A 15,779-nucleotide genomic window follows, 5' to 3' on the forward strand; every position below is an offset into this window, starting at 1 on the left:
AATTTTAAAAGTTTTAAATATAACCGATGAGGTAAAATATGTCAACAAATGCAATATAGTAACCGAAGAAATTACCAACTTCAACGTATACAAAATCAGTGAAACTTCAGAAAATACAAAACGTCTGGAAGAATTAAAAAGTGTTCTACAAAAACAAATGCCAAAATATGACCAATGCCAATTGCTTGATTTATGCCTAAAATATGCCGATGTATTTGCTTTAAAAATGGACCGTATGACTCTTAACAACTTTTACGAACAGAAACTTAGATTGACTGACAAAAATCCGGTTTACATTAAAAACTATCGTTTGCCTTATTCACAACGGGAAGAAATAGAGAGGTTGATAATTTACTGCAGAACGATTTAATAGAGCCAAGTTTTTCAAATTACAATAGCCCACTAATTTTAGTTCCAAAAAAAGATCCCACAGGTCAAAAGGCATATCGTATCTGCGTAGATTTTAGAGCGGTTAATAAAAAGCTTATCGCTGACAAATTTCCGTTAGCACGCGTGGACGATATACTTGACAACCTTGGTAGGGCAAAATATTTTTCAACTTTAGATCTTTTTTCTGGTTTCCATCAAATTCCATTGCATCCTAACTCCAGGGACGTAACATCTTTTAGTACTGATAGAGGAGCTTTTCGGTGGAAAGTCTTACCTTTCGGTTTAAATGTAGCACCCAATTCATTTTCGCGTATGATGTCACTAGCATTTTCAGGCATCGCGCCTAATCAAGCATTCATGTATATCGACGATATTATCGTCATAGGGTGTAGCGAAACACATCATTGTAAAAATTTAGAGAACGTTTTTGAAACTTGTAGAAAATTCAACTTAAAGCTGAATCCCAACAAATGTAATTTTCTTCGTTCCGAGGTAACTTTCCTAGGACACAAATGTTCCTCGAAAGGATTGTTGCCAGACGATTCTAAAATAAATGCGATTAAAAAATATACAAAGCCTACTGACAAAGATGCCGTTCGGCGCTTTGTCGCCTTTGCAAACTATTATAGACGATTTATTCCGAATTTCGCATTGCTGGCAGCACCTCTCAATCGTTTAAGTAGAAAAAAAGTGCACTTTGTTTGGGACGAAGCTTGTGAAGTTGCTTTTTCGAAATTAAAATCAGCTCTAATGTCTCCTCAAATTTTACAGTATCCTGATTTGAGTAAAGAGTTCATAATTACAGTTGATGCTTCAAAAGTTGGATGCGGTGCTATATTAAGTCAAAAGCATGAAGACGCTGACTTACCAATCTGTTTCGCTTCAAAATCTTTCAACAAAGCAGAACAGAAAAAACCTATCATTGAGTTAGAGCTTTTAGCAATATATTTCGCAATTAAACAATTTCGTCCGTACGTTTACGGTACACATTTTATAGTAAAGTCCGACCATCGACCATTAGTTTATCTTTTTAATATGAAGGATCCGTCATCCAAACTTACAAGAATAAGATTAGAACTTGCAGAATATAATTTTACAATAGTATGCGTTAAAGGCAAATCGAACGTTGTGGCTGACGCGCTTTCACGAATAACGATAGACGAAATAAAAGACTCGACGAAACATGTTTTAGCGGTTACAACAAGGTCAAAGTCAAGACAGACAAAACCACAAAATTACGACAAACCCAAGACAGACGAAAGTAGTGAAACACAAGCAGTACAGGTTTACGACAAATTTTCGTACGACTTCTCGAAGAAAATACCGCGAGTGAAAACACAAATAACCTACGATAAAAGCGACCAAATTTCAAATTTTCAACTATGTGCACATTTAAAACACAAAAAAATCGAGTTACTTAATTTTGCGAATGCCAACGAAATAACGAATTTAGATGAGTTACTTTTGAGGCTTGAAAAAGTAGCCGACATTCACAAGATTAAGCAGTTAGAATGGCCAAAATATGATATATTTTTCAAATATTTCACAATCACAAATTTAAAAGATAGAGGAAATCAAATTTTAAAAAGTTTACAAATTATACTAACAGACCCAGTAGAAACAGTAACAGAGAACGACAAAAAACAGAAACTGATGACAATTTTTCACGATGACCCACTTCTAGGCGGACACTGCGGTACGAAAAAACTATATGCAAAATTGAGAACTAAATACTATTGGAAATATATGAGTAGTGATATAGTTAAATTCGTAAAAAATTGCAATAAATGTCTTTTAAATAAAGCGAAACCTAAAACAAATGAACAATTAGTTATTACACCTACACCTTGCAAACCGTTTGATATTTTAATAATAGACACAATAGGACCTTTACCAGAATCCAAATATGGTAACAGGTTCGCAGTTACCATGATTTGTGATTTAAGTAAATATCTGGTAACAGTTGCAATACCAGATAAATCAGCTAAAACAGTAGCATGAGCAATTTTTGAGATTTTCATTTTAAATTACGGAATAATGAAATCCATTAGATCTGATTTAGGAACAGAGTTCAAAAATGAAGTATTTTTCGAATTAACCAAACTTTTAAATATTAAACATGATTTTTCAACGGCCTACCACCATGAAACGGTTGGTTCAATTGAAAGAAATCATAGAGTTTTTAATGAATATTTAAGGGCATACCTAGATGAAACATTTTCCGATTGGGACACATACCTGAAATACTTCACATTTTTCCATAACACAACAACACATACAGCTTTCAATAACCAATTTACTCCCTTTGAGTTAGTATTTGGGAAAAAGGCTACATTGCCACACGAATTAAAAAAAGAACAAATAGATCCCATTTATAACGTGGAAAACTATAGTAAAGAAGTCAAATTTAGAATGCAAAAATCACATGAATTGGCAAAACATTTAATAAATAAGCATAAAATTCAAACTAAAACACATTTTGATAAAACGGCACGTCCGTTATCTATCCAAGTAGGCAACAAAGTTCTTTTACAAAAAGAGCCTCATCAAAAACACGAAAATATATATCAAGGTCCATTTACGGTAACTAAAATAGACGGGCCTAATGCAACAATTTTTGATGAAACAAATAAAAAGGAAAAAGAAGTACACAAAAACCCACTTATAAAAATAAAGTAATATTTTATAAAAGAAAAAAAAAAAAAAATCCAAAATATTCTAATAATTTAATTGCTAGGTACATAGGCACTGTTAAATAGCCAAGAAGGCACAAAAACAAAACTAATTTAAAATGTATATACTTATATTTTTCTAATGTAAAATCAAGAAAATGAAAATTCAAAGTTAAATTGTATTAACAAAAATGACAACAAAAAAAATAATCACTAATGTATAATGTAATGGTAACTATTTAAATAGTATCTAAGAAATTTATTTCCTATGAAAATGAAAAATTTAATATGAACCAAATCGTTATACTAAATTGAATATGTACAATTTGTAAAATTTTTCCAATATATATGTTAATATAAATGTAAAAAGAGGAAATTCATACAAAAAGATTTATATTGTATGTACAAAAAAAAAACAAAAAAAAAAAAAAAACAAAACGAAAATTCAAAAACCCTAATGTAAAGTTTAGATAACAATAAAAATTTAAAATTGCTTCTAATGAACGAATTCAAAAATGGGGTCCGTAAGGTCATTGAATCCGCCTCGGCACATTTCATTCCCGCCGGGAGAATTCCCGAAATCCGGCCCCACTTCCCGGCGGAGGCCGCGAGCTTAGCGAGGGAACGCGACCTTATAAGACAGCTTGATCCAGGCGACCCCCAAATAAGGGATATAAACCAACGCATCACATTGCTTGTGGACGAACACAAGCGGGCGAAATGGGAAGAGCACCTAAGAGGTTGTAACCTCTCTACCGGTGTAGGTAAACTTTGGTCCACCGTAAAGTCCCTATCGAATCCGACTAAGCACAAAGACAAAGTTTCCATCGCCTTTGGCGATAAGGTGCTGTCGGATGCGAAAAAATGCGCGAGCGCTTTCTGCCGACAATATATAATGCATCCTACGGTCGACAAAGATAGACGGAGAGCCAATAGACACGCACATAAACACAAACTCAGCGCGTCACCAATTACCATCACCGCTAGAGAGGTTGAGGACGCCATTGGTCGCGCTAAATTATCCAAAGCAGTGGGCCCAGACGGCATAGCCATGCCGATGCTTAAAAACCTAGGGAAAGAGGGTTTCAAATATTTAGCGCATGTCTTCAACCTGTCTCTTTCCACCTTTGTCATACCCGAGAAATGGAAAATGGCCAAGGTGGTTCCGCTACTAAAGCCTGGGAAACCAGCTAACGTAGGTGAGTCATATCGTCCGATATCTCTCCTATCGCCAGTGGCAAAGACGCTTGAAGCCATTTTGCTCCCTTATTTCCAAGCACATTTGCAGCTAGCCCCTCATCAGCATGGCTTCAGAAAACTCCATAGCACTACCTCCGCGCTAAATGTCATTAGCACCCAGATAAATGGCGGTTTGAATCAATATCCCAACCATAGAACAGTACTCGTAGCGTTAGACCTATCAAAAGCTTTTGATACGGTCAACCATGGCTCATTACTGCAAGACCTGGAAGGGTCTACCCTTCCCCCATGTCTTAAAAGGTGGACCGCAAATTATCTGGGTGGTCGGCAGGCATCGGTGCAATTCAGAAACGAAACATCAAAACAAAGGAGAATTAAACAAGGGGTGCCACAGGGTGGTGTCCTATCCCTGCTTTTGTTTAATTTCTACATATCTAAGCTACCTTCACCACCGGAAGGAGTCACAATCGTTTCCTACGCCGATGACTGCACAATAATGGCCACAGGCCCAGGCCCAAAGATCGATGAGCTATGCAATAAAATAAACGGCTATCTCCCTGATCTCTCCAGTTTTTTCGCCTCGCGAAACCTGGCATTGTCACCGACTAAATCTTCCGCGACCTTATTTACAACATGGACGCCCCAAATGTCGACCATATTGAACATCCACGTCGATGGCACTACGCTACCGACTGTCCTACACCCCAAAATCTTGTGTGTGACGTTTGATCAGGATCTACATTTTGGTGCGCACGCAACCGCAATTGTTCCAAGAATTCAGAGCCGTAATAAAATCCTCAAATCCCTTGCTGGCAGTACCTGGGGAAAAGATAAAGAAACGCTCTTGACCACATCCAAAGCAATTAGCCAGCCAATTACGTGCTACGCGTCACCCATATGGTCGCCAAGCCTAAAAACCACCCACTGGAAGAAACTACAGGCCTGCCAAAATACTGCTCTCAGAATCGCCACGGGCTGTCTTCTTATGTCCCCAGAACACCATCTGCATAATGAGGCGAGAATACTCCCCATCAGGGAGAGAAATGAGATGCTGACCAAACAGTTTCTGTTGAATACCCAGAAACCTGGGCATCCCAACAGACATCTGATTGACGAACCAGCACCGCCTAGGGGCCTAAGGAGTCATCTCCGTAAGCATTTTGAGGAAATACGGCACCTGAGAACCCAGCCGTATGAAGCGGAAAAACACAAGCAGGTCCTTGGTGAACTGCATAGACAGGCGTCGGACTTTTATGTCGGGAATTGCCCGGTGAATCCAGTACTTGAAGAAAAATATCCAGAACTCGCAGAAGAGGAACGCATACTCCCCAGGGAAACGCGTGTCACTCTTGCTCAACTTCGTTCTGGACACTGTAACAGGTTAAACTCTTACCTATGCAGAATCAACCCCGACATACAAAATGTATGCCCTGCTTGCAATGTGTCCCCACATGACACCAACCATCTCTTTAATTGTAATGTGGAACCAACGCCTCTAACACCCCTTTCCTTATGGTCCACCCCTGTTGAAACGGCAAGTTTCCTTGGACTCCCGTTAGAGGATATTGATGACAATCTGTGATCGGTCGCGGCTATTAGGTGGGGCGAGCATTGCTACAACAACAACAACAACAACGAATTCAAAAGGAAGGTGCACCCTAATATATTCGTTCATTGGAACCAATTAACTTATAGAATGCAAAAAGAAGAATGTGGCAAAAATTATCAATTTGCCAAATTCCTCTTTTTTCAAAGGAAGGGTGATATAGCATTAGCAACATTATAGTAAGGTATCTTATGTGGTTGGGGCTTTAATTGTACTTGACAGGCACACGCAGTGGCAACACGCATGGCAAGTACAACTGCAGCCAACGTCACACAAAAGAAAAAGAAAGAAAAAATAAAATACGAGCGGCGATTCCAATTTTGACCGACATCGTGTATAGCTGAAACTTTTCGTGAATAAATTAAAAATTAAAAAAAGATTATTTTTAAGTTCTTTCATTTTATTTAAAGTGACAAATATTTGATGCTTTTCAAAAGAAGGCCCCCTTGGTTGATTTAATTGCCAAAACCAAAAAAATGGCAACAGTTTGGAGGCGGCGTCCTCCCAAAAATGAAGGAGCGTTGTAAAGGCGTACGAAGAAGAAGGCTTCCATTGTTTGGAACGCCACAATAGTGATGAAAACGATCTCTATCACAATTGAAGCTATACTATCAAGACCAAGTAATAAAGTTATAGAAAACACCACCTCTAGAGGGGGAATGGTAAAAAACAAAGACTTTCCAACATATGAAAAGCAAGTTTGGAGTGAGCCTGACTTTCGCAACGATTTAGGAGCCCCGTGGAGTGGGTTTTTACAATGATGACTTGATAGATTTAATAGTGCTTGTAGAGTTATCTACTTATAACAAATATACTTGTTATATATTAAATTTATTATTATATTAGTTATTTTTTATATCAAAAAATGAAAATATTTGAGTCATCAAAAATATTCTTTTAAAAAATAAAGTTTAAATAAATTATTGAAAATTATATAGAAAATTATTATTTTCTTTATCTATATCGAGTATATGTAGAGTTATCTACTTATCTATACTATAATAAATCTTTAGAAAATCGTGTCTGTACATCCAAGATTTCTAAAAAAAAATGAGTGTAATTGACGTTTGGAATGTCGTAGAATCCATCGGCACCACTTTTTTCTGTTTGTCTGTTTGTCGGCTTGTCTGTTTGTCTGTATGATATCGATAATCTCGGAAACTAACGAATGGATTTTTATGGGACTTTCACAGATGGATAGCCTGTAATCCAGAAGGGAATCTAGAACTTATTTCATTAAAATCGCGTGAGAAACAAAAAAGATATAGTTGTTTAAGCAATAATTATGCTACTTTTAAGGATTTTTTTTTTTTTTGAAAAACGAAGGAAAATGCACTTAGTTTCCAAACAAATATCAAAGAATGCCTTTGCAAAGTTTTTTTTCAATTTCATATGAATTAAAAATCAAATTCATGAATAGATACAGTGGCGTACCAAAAAAAAATATTTCATGCTGCCATATTACGATAATCGGTTAAAATGAGGTTACCTAAAACCTCTAAATATGCCGACAATATGGGCATCAAACAATAGAGGAAGGTCACAGGTTTCATTTGAGTTTTGTGATATTTCGATAAATTAATCGATAACTGAGTTATCGGTCAAAATGTATTTGCTCCAAAATCTATAAATTTACCTACAATATGAAATACTTTTAGCTAAGATTTTAAACCTTTTACACGCGTCAATTAGGGACTCAAACCTTTTGGTGCAATTCGATTTATCTATTCGCTGACAGGTGGCGCAAAGTTTTCGTGTGTACTGCGATGCTTTGGTAGGTGTGCAGTTGGTTGTCGTACACATACACTAAATAAAATTTTCGTAAATGCTGTAATGCCAAATGTCGGAAAGGTTATTTGTTATGTGCCCATTTAATTTTCATTGCATTATTTTTAGAAACAATATGCCCAAAAAGCGTTCAAATTTATCTAAACGCACTAAAGCTGCTAAGAGGTTAAGACTAATGCGATCACAAGAATCGATTGAAAATTATGAAACGAGGCTTTCGGCAAATAGAGAACGTATAGCATTTATCAGGTCTATGGAAACTCCTTCCGAAAGTGATGCTCGCCGACATATTGATAGGGAACGCCTTGCTTTTCCGCGCGAATTGGAAGCACCACACGAAAGAGAAATTCGTTTTAGTTTGCAGCAAGTTAGGACTAATTTCAATCGATTTTTTGAAAGCAGTGAGGGTCGAGATACACGACTCAGCACTGACCGAGAGCACCATGTATTATCTCGAAGTTCTGAACCTGTTGTCGATAGAGAGTCCCGGCTAAATGATCAGCGTATCTGCTCCGCAAACTTAATGTCACAGGAAACAAGTGACCAAAGGGACATATGGCTGATCATGAAAGTCACGCACTGTCTCGCGAATTAGAAACCTCCTCTGAGAGAGAAATTTGTTTAAGTACGCAGCAAGTTAGGACAAATTTAAATCGCTTCTTTGAAAATGAAGAAGAACAACTTATACGACTCAGCAATGACCGAGAGCGCCACATATTGTCTCGAGGTTCTGAACCTGTTGTCGAAAGAGAATGCCGTTTAAATGATCAACGCATCCGCTCAGCAAACTTAAGGTCACAGGAAACAAGTGACCAAAGGGCCAATATGCAGATGGCTGATCGTGAAAGTCACGCCCTGTCTCGCGAATTAGAAACCTGAGAGAGAAATTCGTTTAAGTACGCAACAAGTTAGGACAAATTTAAATCGCTTCTTTGAAAATTAAGAAGAACAACTTATACGACTCAGCAATGACCGAGAGCGCCACATATTGTCTCGAGGTTCTGAACCTGTTGTCGAAAAAGAATGCCGTTTAAATGATCAACGCATCCGCTCAGCAAACTTAAGGTCACAGGAAACAAGTGACCAAAGGGCCAATAGGCAGATGGCTGATCGTGAAAGTCACGCCCTGTCTCGCGAATTTGAAACCTCCCCTGAGAAAGAAATTCGTTTAAGTACGCATCAAGTTAGGACAAATTTAAATCGCTTCTTTGAAAATGAAGAAGAACAACTTATACGACTCAGCAATGACCGAGAGCGCCACATATTGTCTCGAGGTTCTGAACCTGTTGTCGAAAGGGAATGCCGTTTAAATGATCAACGCATCCGCTCAGCAAACTTAAGGTCACAGGAAGCAAGTGACCAAAGGGCCAATAGGCAATTGGCTGATCATGAACGTCACGCGCTGTCGCGCGAGTTAGAAACCTCCCCTGAGAGAGAAATTCGTTTAAGTACGCAGCAAATGAGGACAAATTTAAATCGCTTCTTTGAAAATGAAGAACAACATATACGACTCAGCAATGACCGAGAGCGCCACATATTGTCTCGAGGTTCTGAACCTGTTGTCGAAAGGGAGTCCGGGTTAAATGAGCAGCGCATCCGCTCAGCATGTCCAAGGTTATGCCAAACAAGTAATGAAAGGGTCGATATGTTGAACGCCGATTGTGAGCATAAGACATCCGAAACGTTTTCGCATCGTGAGGACCGTTTGATAAATGATCGACATCGCCATAACATTACTAGAATGCTGGAAAGTAGCAACCAACAACACAGCGGTATAGTTATGACTGCAGAAAATTACGAACGCCTACGTGAAGATCAAGAAACATACAGGGCCAACGAGAGGGAAAGAATACGCGGAATACGGCAGTTGGAGGCAGAGGAAAATCGCCAAGTTCACCTGCATGTTGGCCGCGTGCGACATACGCTAAATAGGGAACAAAATGACTCTGAAGAGCTTCCCCCAAATATTGATGTAGGTAACGGCTTACTCTCCTGGATTACTAAGACAAAAGTGCGTTTGCATATAACCCTTTAGTAGATTATGCTAAATACTCATTAATTGGCGAGTAAATTCCAAAAAGAATCGGTTGGAATGTGTTGTTCCAATGGAAAGGTCAGTTACGAAATTTTTCTAAATCCGCCTGAAATTTTGAAAGCTCTGCTCAACGGTGATCACTCGTAGTCAAAGCACTTTTTAGAAAACATTCGTGCGTATAACAGTGCATTTCAAATGACATCTTTTGGAGCAAAACAAGTGACGGAAGGACCTTTTATGCCTACCTTCAAAGTCCAAGGGCAGGTTTGTCACCTTATTGGTCCATTGTTACCCGAGAATGAGCCAAAGTTCCTGCAAATATATTTCGTAGCGAATTATGAAGATCAGGCGGCTATTAGAAACGAAAACTTTCCACAACTTAATCGTAGTCTGATATCTATTCTGCAAAATATGCTACGTTCGCGATTTTAAAAATGCCCTTGATTTCGTTCCCGAAGAGCAAAATAATAATTATAAATTTGTAATATGTGCTGATAAAAGGCCCGCAACAGAACATCCAAGAAGGTACAATCCTCCTACTACAAATGAAGTTGCAGTTGTTTTAGTTGACCAAGAATGTGAAAGGCGCGATATTGTTTTGCGCACTCATGACGATCGTCTACTTACTATCCCAATACGGCTTACCCGAACCATCTATAGACGGTGAACGCGTGAACAGGGAATACGCAAGCGAAATTTCGTATAATCCTACAGAACTTGCGGCACTCTACGTAATGGCTTTCAGCGTATAACGGATGAGCAAAGAGGAGTATTCGAACGCGTTTGTTATAGTGTCGATAATGAAGAAGGTGATATTTTTTTTTTTAGATGCCCCTGGTGGGACAGGAAAAACTTTCCTAACTAAAATTGTTTTGGCAAAGGTGCGAGCTCAAGGCAAAATAGCTCTGGCAGTGCCTTCATCTGGTATAGCTGCAAAGTACAAAATAATCTTATATAAATCAGTTATAGAACCGCACTTCGTGTACTGCCCGTCCATTCTATTCATAATATCGGATAAAGAAGTAGACAAGCTCCAAAAGCTTCAAAATAGATGCATGAGATTTATTCTTCAGAAACCTAGAGATACACGAACGGCTGACATGTTGAAGACTTTAGACTGGTTAAATGTGAAACAAAAGATATTTTTCCACTCCAGGAAATTCATATTTAATATCAAACATGGAAATGTACCTGAGTATTTAAATAAAAATATAGCATTAGTTGAGCAAACTCACAACATAAATACGAGGAGCAAACATAATTTCAAATTGCCATTTTTTAGAACTGAAATTGATCAACAGAACATTTTCTACAAGGGTCTGAAAAGTTACAATGATCTGCCTATGGATATAAAAAGTTGCAACCAAATAACAGTATTTAAAACAAAATTATATGAATATTGTAAAACCTTAGCTATAAGATAAAAAACTGTAATATTTTCAAATTTACGAATTAGGCTTCTGGCCGTAATAAATAAATAATCTAATCTAATCTAAAACTGCCCATTCCATGTTCAAAATCCCCATGCACGTAGATATCAATGAATATCCAATGTACAACATAGCAAGAAATTGCGAAAAAGCCAGAGTTATTCGTGACTGTGTGTTAGTAATATGGGATGAATGCACCATGGCGAACCGGACAGCCGTAGAAGCTGTGAACAGAACGCTGAGGTCATACCACGCGGTACAAGAGCAGATGAAATACGAGCGTGTTTGAAGAGCTCATATTTATGGTGTGACATTAAAAGAATGCATTTAACAGAAAATATGCGCGCTCGAATCGGAGGCAACATAAATGCGCAGAACTTCTCCGAAACTTTGCTAAAGATTGGAAATGGTAAATACCCCGAAGAAGAGGGCAAAATTACACTGCCCGATAATTTGTGCCGTACCGTACATTCTTTGCAAGAACTAATTTCTACTGTTTATAATGATCTAGGGGTCTGTCATGATAACTTTTCGTATATACTCAACGATTTTCAGGAAGAGGAGGTCGAATACTTTTCAATCAAAAGAGTTTTGGAGCAAGATGACTCAACAAATTTCCCTGTGGAGTTTTTAAATAGCCTTAGTGCACCTGGACTTCCATCGGCGCACCAATTATTCGGTTGCGTAACCTAAGCCCACCAAAATTGTGCAATGGAACGAGGCTCAAAGTTGTTTCTCTAAAACAAAATATAATTGAAGCAGAAATTTTGACAGGCAGTGGCAGAGGAGAGAGAGTCTTTATACCACTTATACCCCTTATACCAAACAACTTTCCCTTTAGATTTAAACGTCTTCAATTCCCGGTGAGCCTTTGCTATGCTATGACAATCAACAAAGCACAAGGCCAGAAGATGAGAATTGCGTTTCCCAAGGCAGTCGGTTCTATGTACCGGAGCGACTCGGGATTTTTCCCGACCAAGGACTGTCATTTCAGTGTGACCCCATTTAATTTGTTTCGTCCCTCCCACAAATTGTCATCCTTCCAGCAGCTCCTTGCAGCAGGACTGCTCCATATTCTCTTACTCCGGGAAGGCATCGGTTCCAATCCGGGTCCGTCTCCTGACCCCGGTCCTGAGAAATGGTTTTGCTGCATCTGCTGGAAAATAATCTTTTTAGGACGGTCATACTCTGTTCAGTGTGTCTCGTGCAAGGGATGGTTGCATCGGACAGGTTGTTCTGGGCTTGATCCCAAAACCCGACGTCCACGTAACTTTTATAAATCTTTTGTGGCTCCTTGCTGTTCACGCCCAATGGCGTCCCGTAGTCTACGCCTAAGCGCCCCCACTACCTTCCAGCAGCCCCGCTGCTCAGCAAGCCACAACAAGTACCCGCTGCTGCTCGCGCCCCACGGCGCCAACAACTCAAACAGCTGATACCACTCATAACTACTACCTTCGTAGTAGAGTTGGTAGCAATGCTGAGCATCAGCCCCTGCCCCGTCTTCTCCCCCTCTTTTCCGGCAGCAATCGTGCAGGTCCGGGAAACAGACTCTTAGTCCCTACCTGTTTGCTCCGTCTGCCAGCACAGAATATATAGGTTTGCGACATCAGCCCAATGCAGCTCCTGCCTTGGGTGGTGCCACTTTCCTAGATGTTCTGGTCTTCGCGACGGCAACCCCTCGACGGGTTTCATCGCGCCATGTTGCCAGGTCGCAAACCCAAATATCCGGGCACCCCAATGCTTGCACAAGGACGCCCAGTCCCAGGACCCCAACAGCAATTGCGTCCTGGCCTTCCACAAACCAGGCGTAGTCACCCGTCACTTACCCCCAGAGTGGCGGCGTCTCCCCTTATGCACTTAAGAATGCTGCAGTTAAACTGTAATGGACTAACTGGGAAGATTACGGAGATAGTCGATTTCATGAAGCGGCACAACATCCGCATTGCTGCGATTCAAGTGACTAAACTCACGGCAAGGTCTGCATTGCAGACCTGCTCTGGGTATAATGTCCACAGGAAAGACCGCGAGAGCGGAAATGGAGGCGGTCTCGCGTTTATCATACACCACTCTGTCCAATATTATATATTTGATCCCGGCATCGACCGCAGGGACAATGTCTTAGAACGTCAAGGCCTATTTGTCCGGTCAGGCGATGCACACCTAGAAATCATCAACATCTACATCCCTCCTGCCACCTGTTGCCCCAGTGGATACCACCCTAATATCAGGGCCTTACTCACTGGCAACAATCGCATATCTTAGGCGATTTCATTGCCCATCATGATCTATGGCATTCAAACTTGCGGGCGGACAGTAGGGGTGAGATGTTGGCGGATCAAATAGAAGAAACGACGATCTGCACAATAAACGGAGACGCCCCCACACGTATGGTAGGAAGCTGTCACAGCTCGCCAGATATCTCAACCGTGAGCGCAGAACTCGTAAACTGCGTCAACTGGCAGCCGATGGTAACATTGGCATCCGACCACCTGCCCATACTTATTTCGCTCGAGCGTACCGCTGACTTCATCGTCACTGAAAAACGCACTTTCATAAACTTCAAAAAAGGAAAGTGGGAAGAATATAAATCCTTTACAGACAACCGCTTTGCTGCCCTCCCTATCCCGATTGACGCCCACCAAGGGGAGCGTGCCTTCCGTAAGGTCATTAGAGGGAGAATTCCCGAAATCCGGCGCCACTTCCCGGCGGAGGCCGCAAACTTAGCGAGAGAACGTGGCCTTATAAGACGGCTTGATCCAAGAGACGCGGCCTTTGGCCGCGCTTATAAAAAATAACCCTGGGCTACGCCATGCCAAGTCCGGGTGTGTGGTATAACCGTGGCTACCGCCACCGTGATGCAAAATTTTTTTGTGGGTACACCACAACAACAACCACATTAAAATCGCCAACTTCAACTGTAAATATTTGCGGACAGTGTAATAGTCCAGTTGAGGGGTCGACTGCTAATACGCTACCAAAAATATCGAGAGAGGTGTCAAAAGACGCGTTTTAATCTCGAGAACAATAATCCGATGGCGGAAGAGAAAAAGTTTAGCTATGTCCGGAGATATTTGCAGTTGAAGTTGGCGATTTGCAAGTGGTTGTGGTTGTCTGTACCCACAAAAAAAATTGTGCATCATCGTGGCTACCAAAAATAACGCGTTCAAAAGATATTAACGAAAAACCGAAAAAAGACCCGCGGGTACCTCCGAAACCGGGGGTCGGATCCATAGTATTTTTGGTAATAGTCTAGTTGAGGGGTCGACTACTAATACGCTACCAAAAATATCGAGAGAGGTGTCAAACGGCGCGTCTTGACATCAGTATTAATAATCCGAAGGCGGAAAATAAAAATTTTAACGCGTTCAAAAGATATTAACGAAAAACCGAAAAAAGACCCGCGGGTACCTCCGAAACCGGGGGTCGGATCCATAGTATTTTTGCGCAGAACACCTTTCGGCGTTGGCGGCCTTCGGCCGCGCTTATAAAAAATAACCCTGGGCTACGCCATGCCACGTCCGGGTGTGTGGTTTAACCGTGGCTACCGCCACGGTGATGCACAATTTTTTTGGTGGGTACAAACACAACAACAACCACATGGAAATCGCCAACTTCAACTGCAAATATCCTCGGACAGAGATAAAATTTTTCTTTTCCGCCTTCGGATCATTTTTCTCGAGATTAATACGCGTCTTTTGACACCTCTCTCGATATTTTTGGTAGCGTATTAGCAGTCGACCCCTCAACTAGACTATTACCGTATTTTTGCGCAGAACACCTTTCTGCGTTGGCGGCCTTCGGCCGCGATTATAAAACATAACCCTGGGCTACGCCATGCGAAGTCCTGGTGTGTGGTATAACCGTGGCTACCGCCACGGTGATGCACAATTTTTTGGGGGTACTAACACAACAACCACATGGAAATCGCCAACTTCAAATGCAAATATCTCCAGACAGAGATACAATTTTTCTTTTCCGCCATCCGATTATTGTTCTCGAGATTAATACGCGTCGTTTGACACCTCTCTCGATATTTTTGGTAGCATATTAGCAGTCGACCCCTCAACTAGACTATTACCCAAGCTTTTTTCACTAAAGGTTTCCAAGAGCCGTAGAATTTTCTTTAATTCTGCGCATAAAAATCTCCAAAAATTTAAAAATCGTTATACATTATTTAAAAACCATGTGCTTAGAAGATAGCGCCAATTCTTTTCTTATTACCTTGACAACAGTTATAATATTACGGCTTAAAGTCACTACCAAATTTCCTTTTATACAATCTGGAGATACACCCAGCAGTTCTTTTGAATCATTGATTCTTGATAAATTGAAAAATGACATAAACTTCGTCATCATATATTGGTGTTTTTATTAGGGATGTCACGATAGTAGCTATCAAGACTTTGGGCCCATGATTGAATTTAGAAGGTCTCGCATTTCGCATGTAAACATTAGTTAAGCGGTTTTTTATGGGCAATTTGTACATCATTTTCCTTCAGCTCTTGTTTTTTTTTCTCTCTTTCTTTCATTCGCTGAAGCAATCCAGTGTGACGTAGATGCGCAGAACGAAGTAATTTTGAACTCGTGAATGCAAAATCTTCTGTGAATGATTTGTGCTTTATGTCTGGTATCACAAATCACAGACAGAAGATTTTGCA

The 15,779-nt window shown here is 40.1% G+C and overlaps 1 protein-coding gene across 2 annotated transcripts in view; it reads right to left on the bottom strand.

Moving 5' to 3' along the window:
- LOC137253148 (nucleolar protein 11-like) overlaps positions 1-15,507 on the bottom strand; it is a 154,564-nt gene extending 139,057 nt beyond the window's left edge. For both annotated transcript variants that reach the window (XM_067789600.1, XM_067789599.1), the window contains exon 1: positions 15,343-15,507. In XM_067789600.1, coding sequence (XP_067645701.1) covers positions 15,343-15,477 — 135 coding nt within the window. In that variant the 5' untranslated portion in view covers positions 15,478-15,507. The remainder of the gene's footprint in view (positions 1-15,342) is intronic.
- Positions 15,508-15,779: the final 272 nt, after the last annotated feature.

This window comes from Eurosta solidaginis, chromosome 5 (assembly GCF_040869045.1).
Source record: "Eurosta solidaginis isolate ZX-2024a chromosome 5, ASM4086904v1, whole genome shotgun sequence".
NCBI lineage: Eukaryota > Metazoa > Arthropoda > Insecta > Diptera > Tephritidae > Eurosta > Eurosta solidaginis.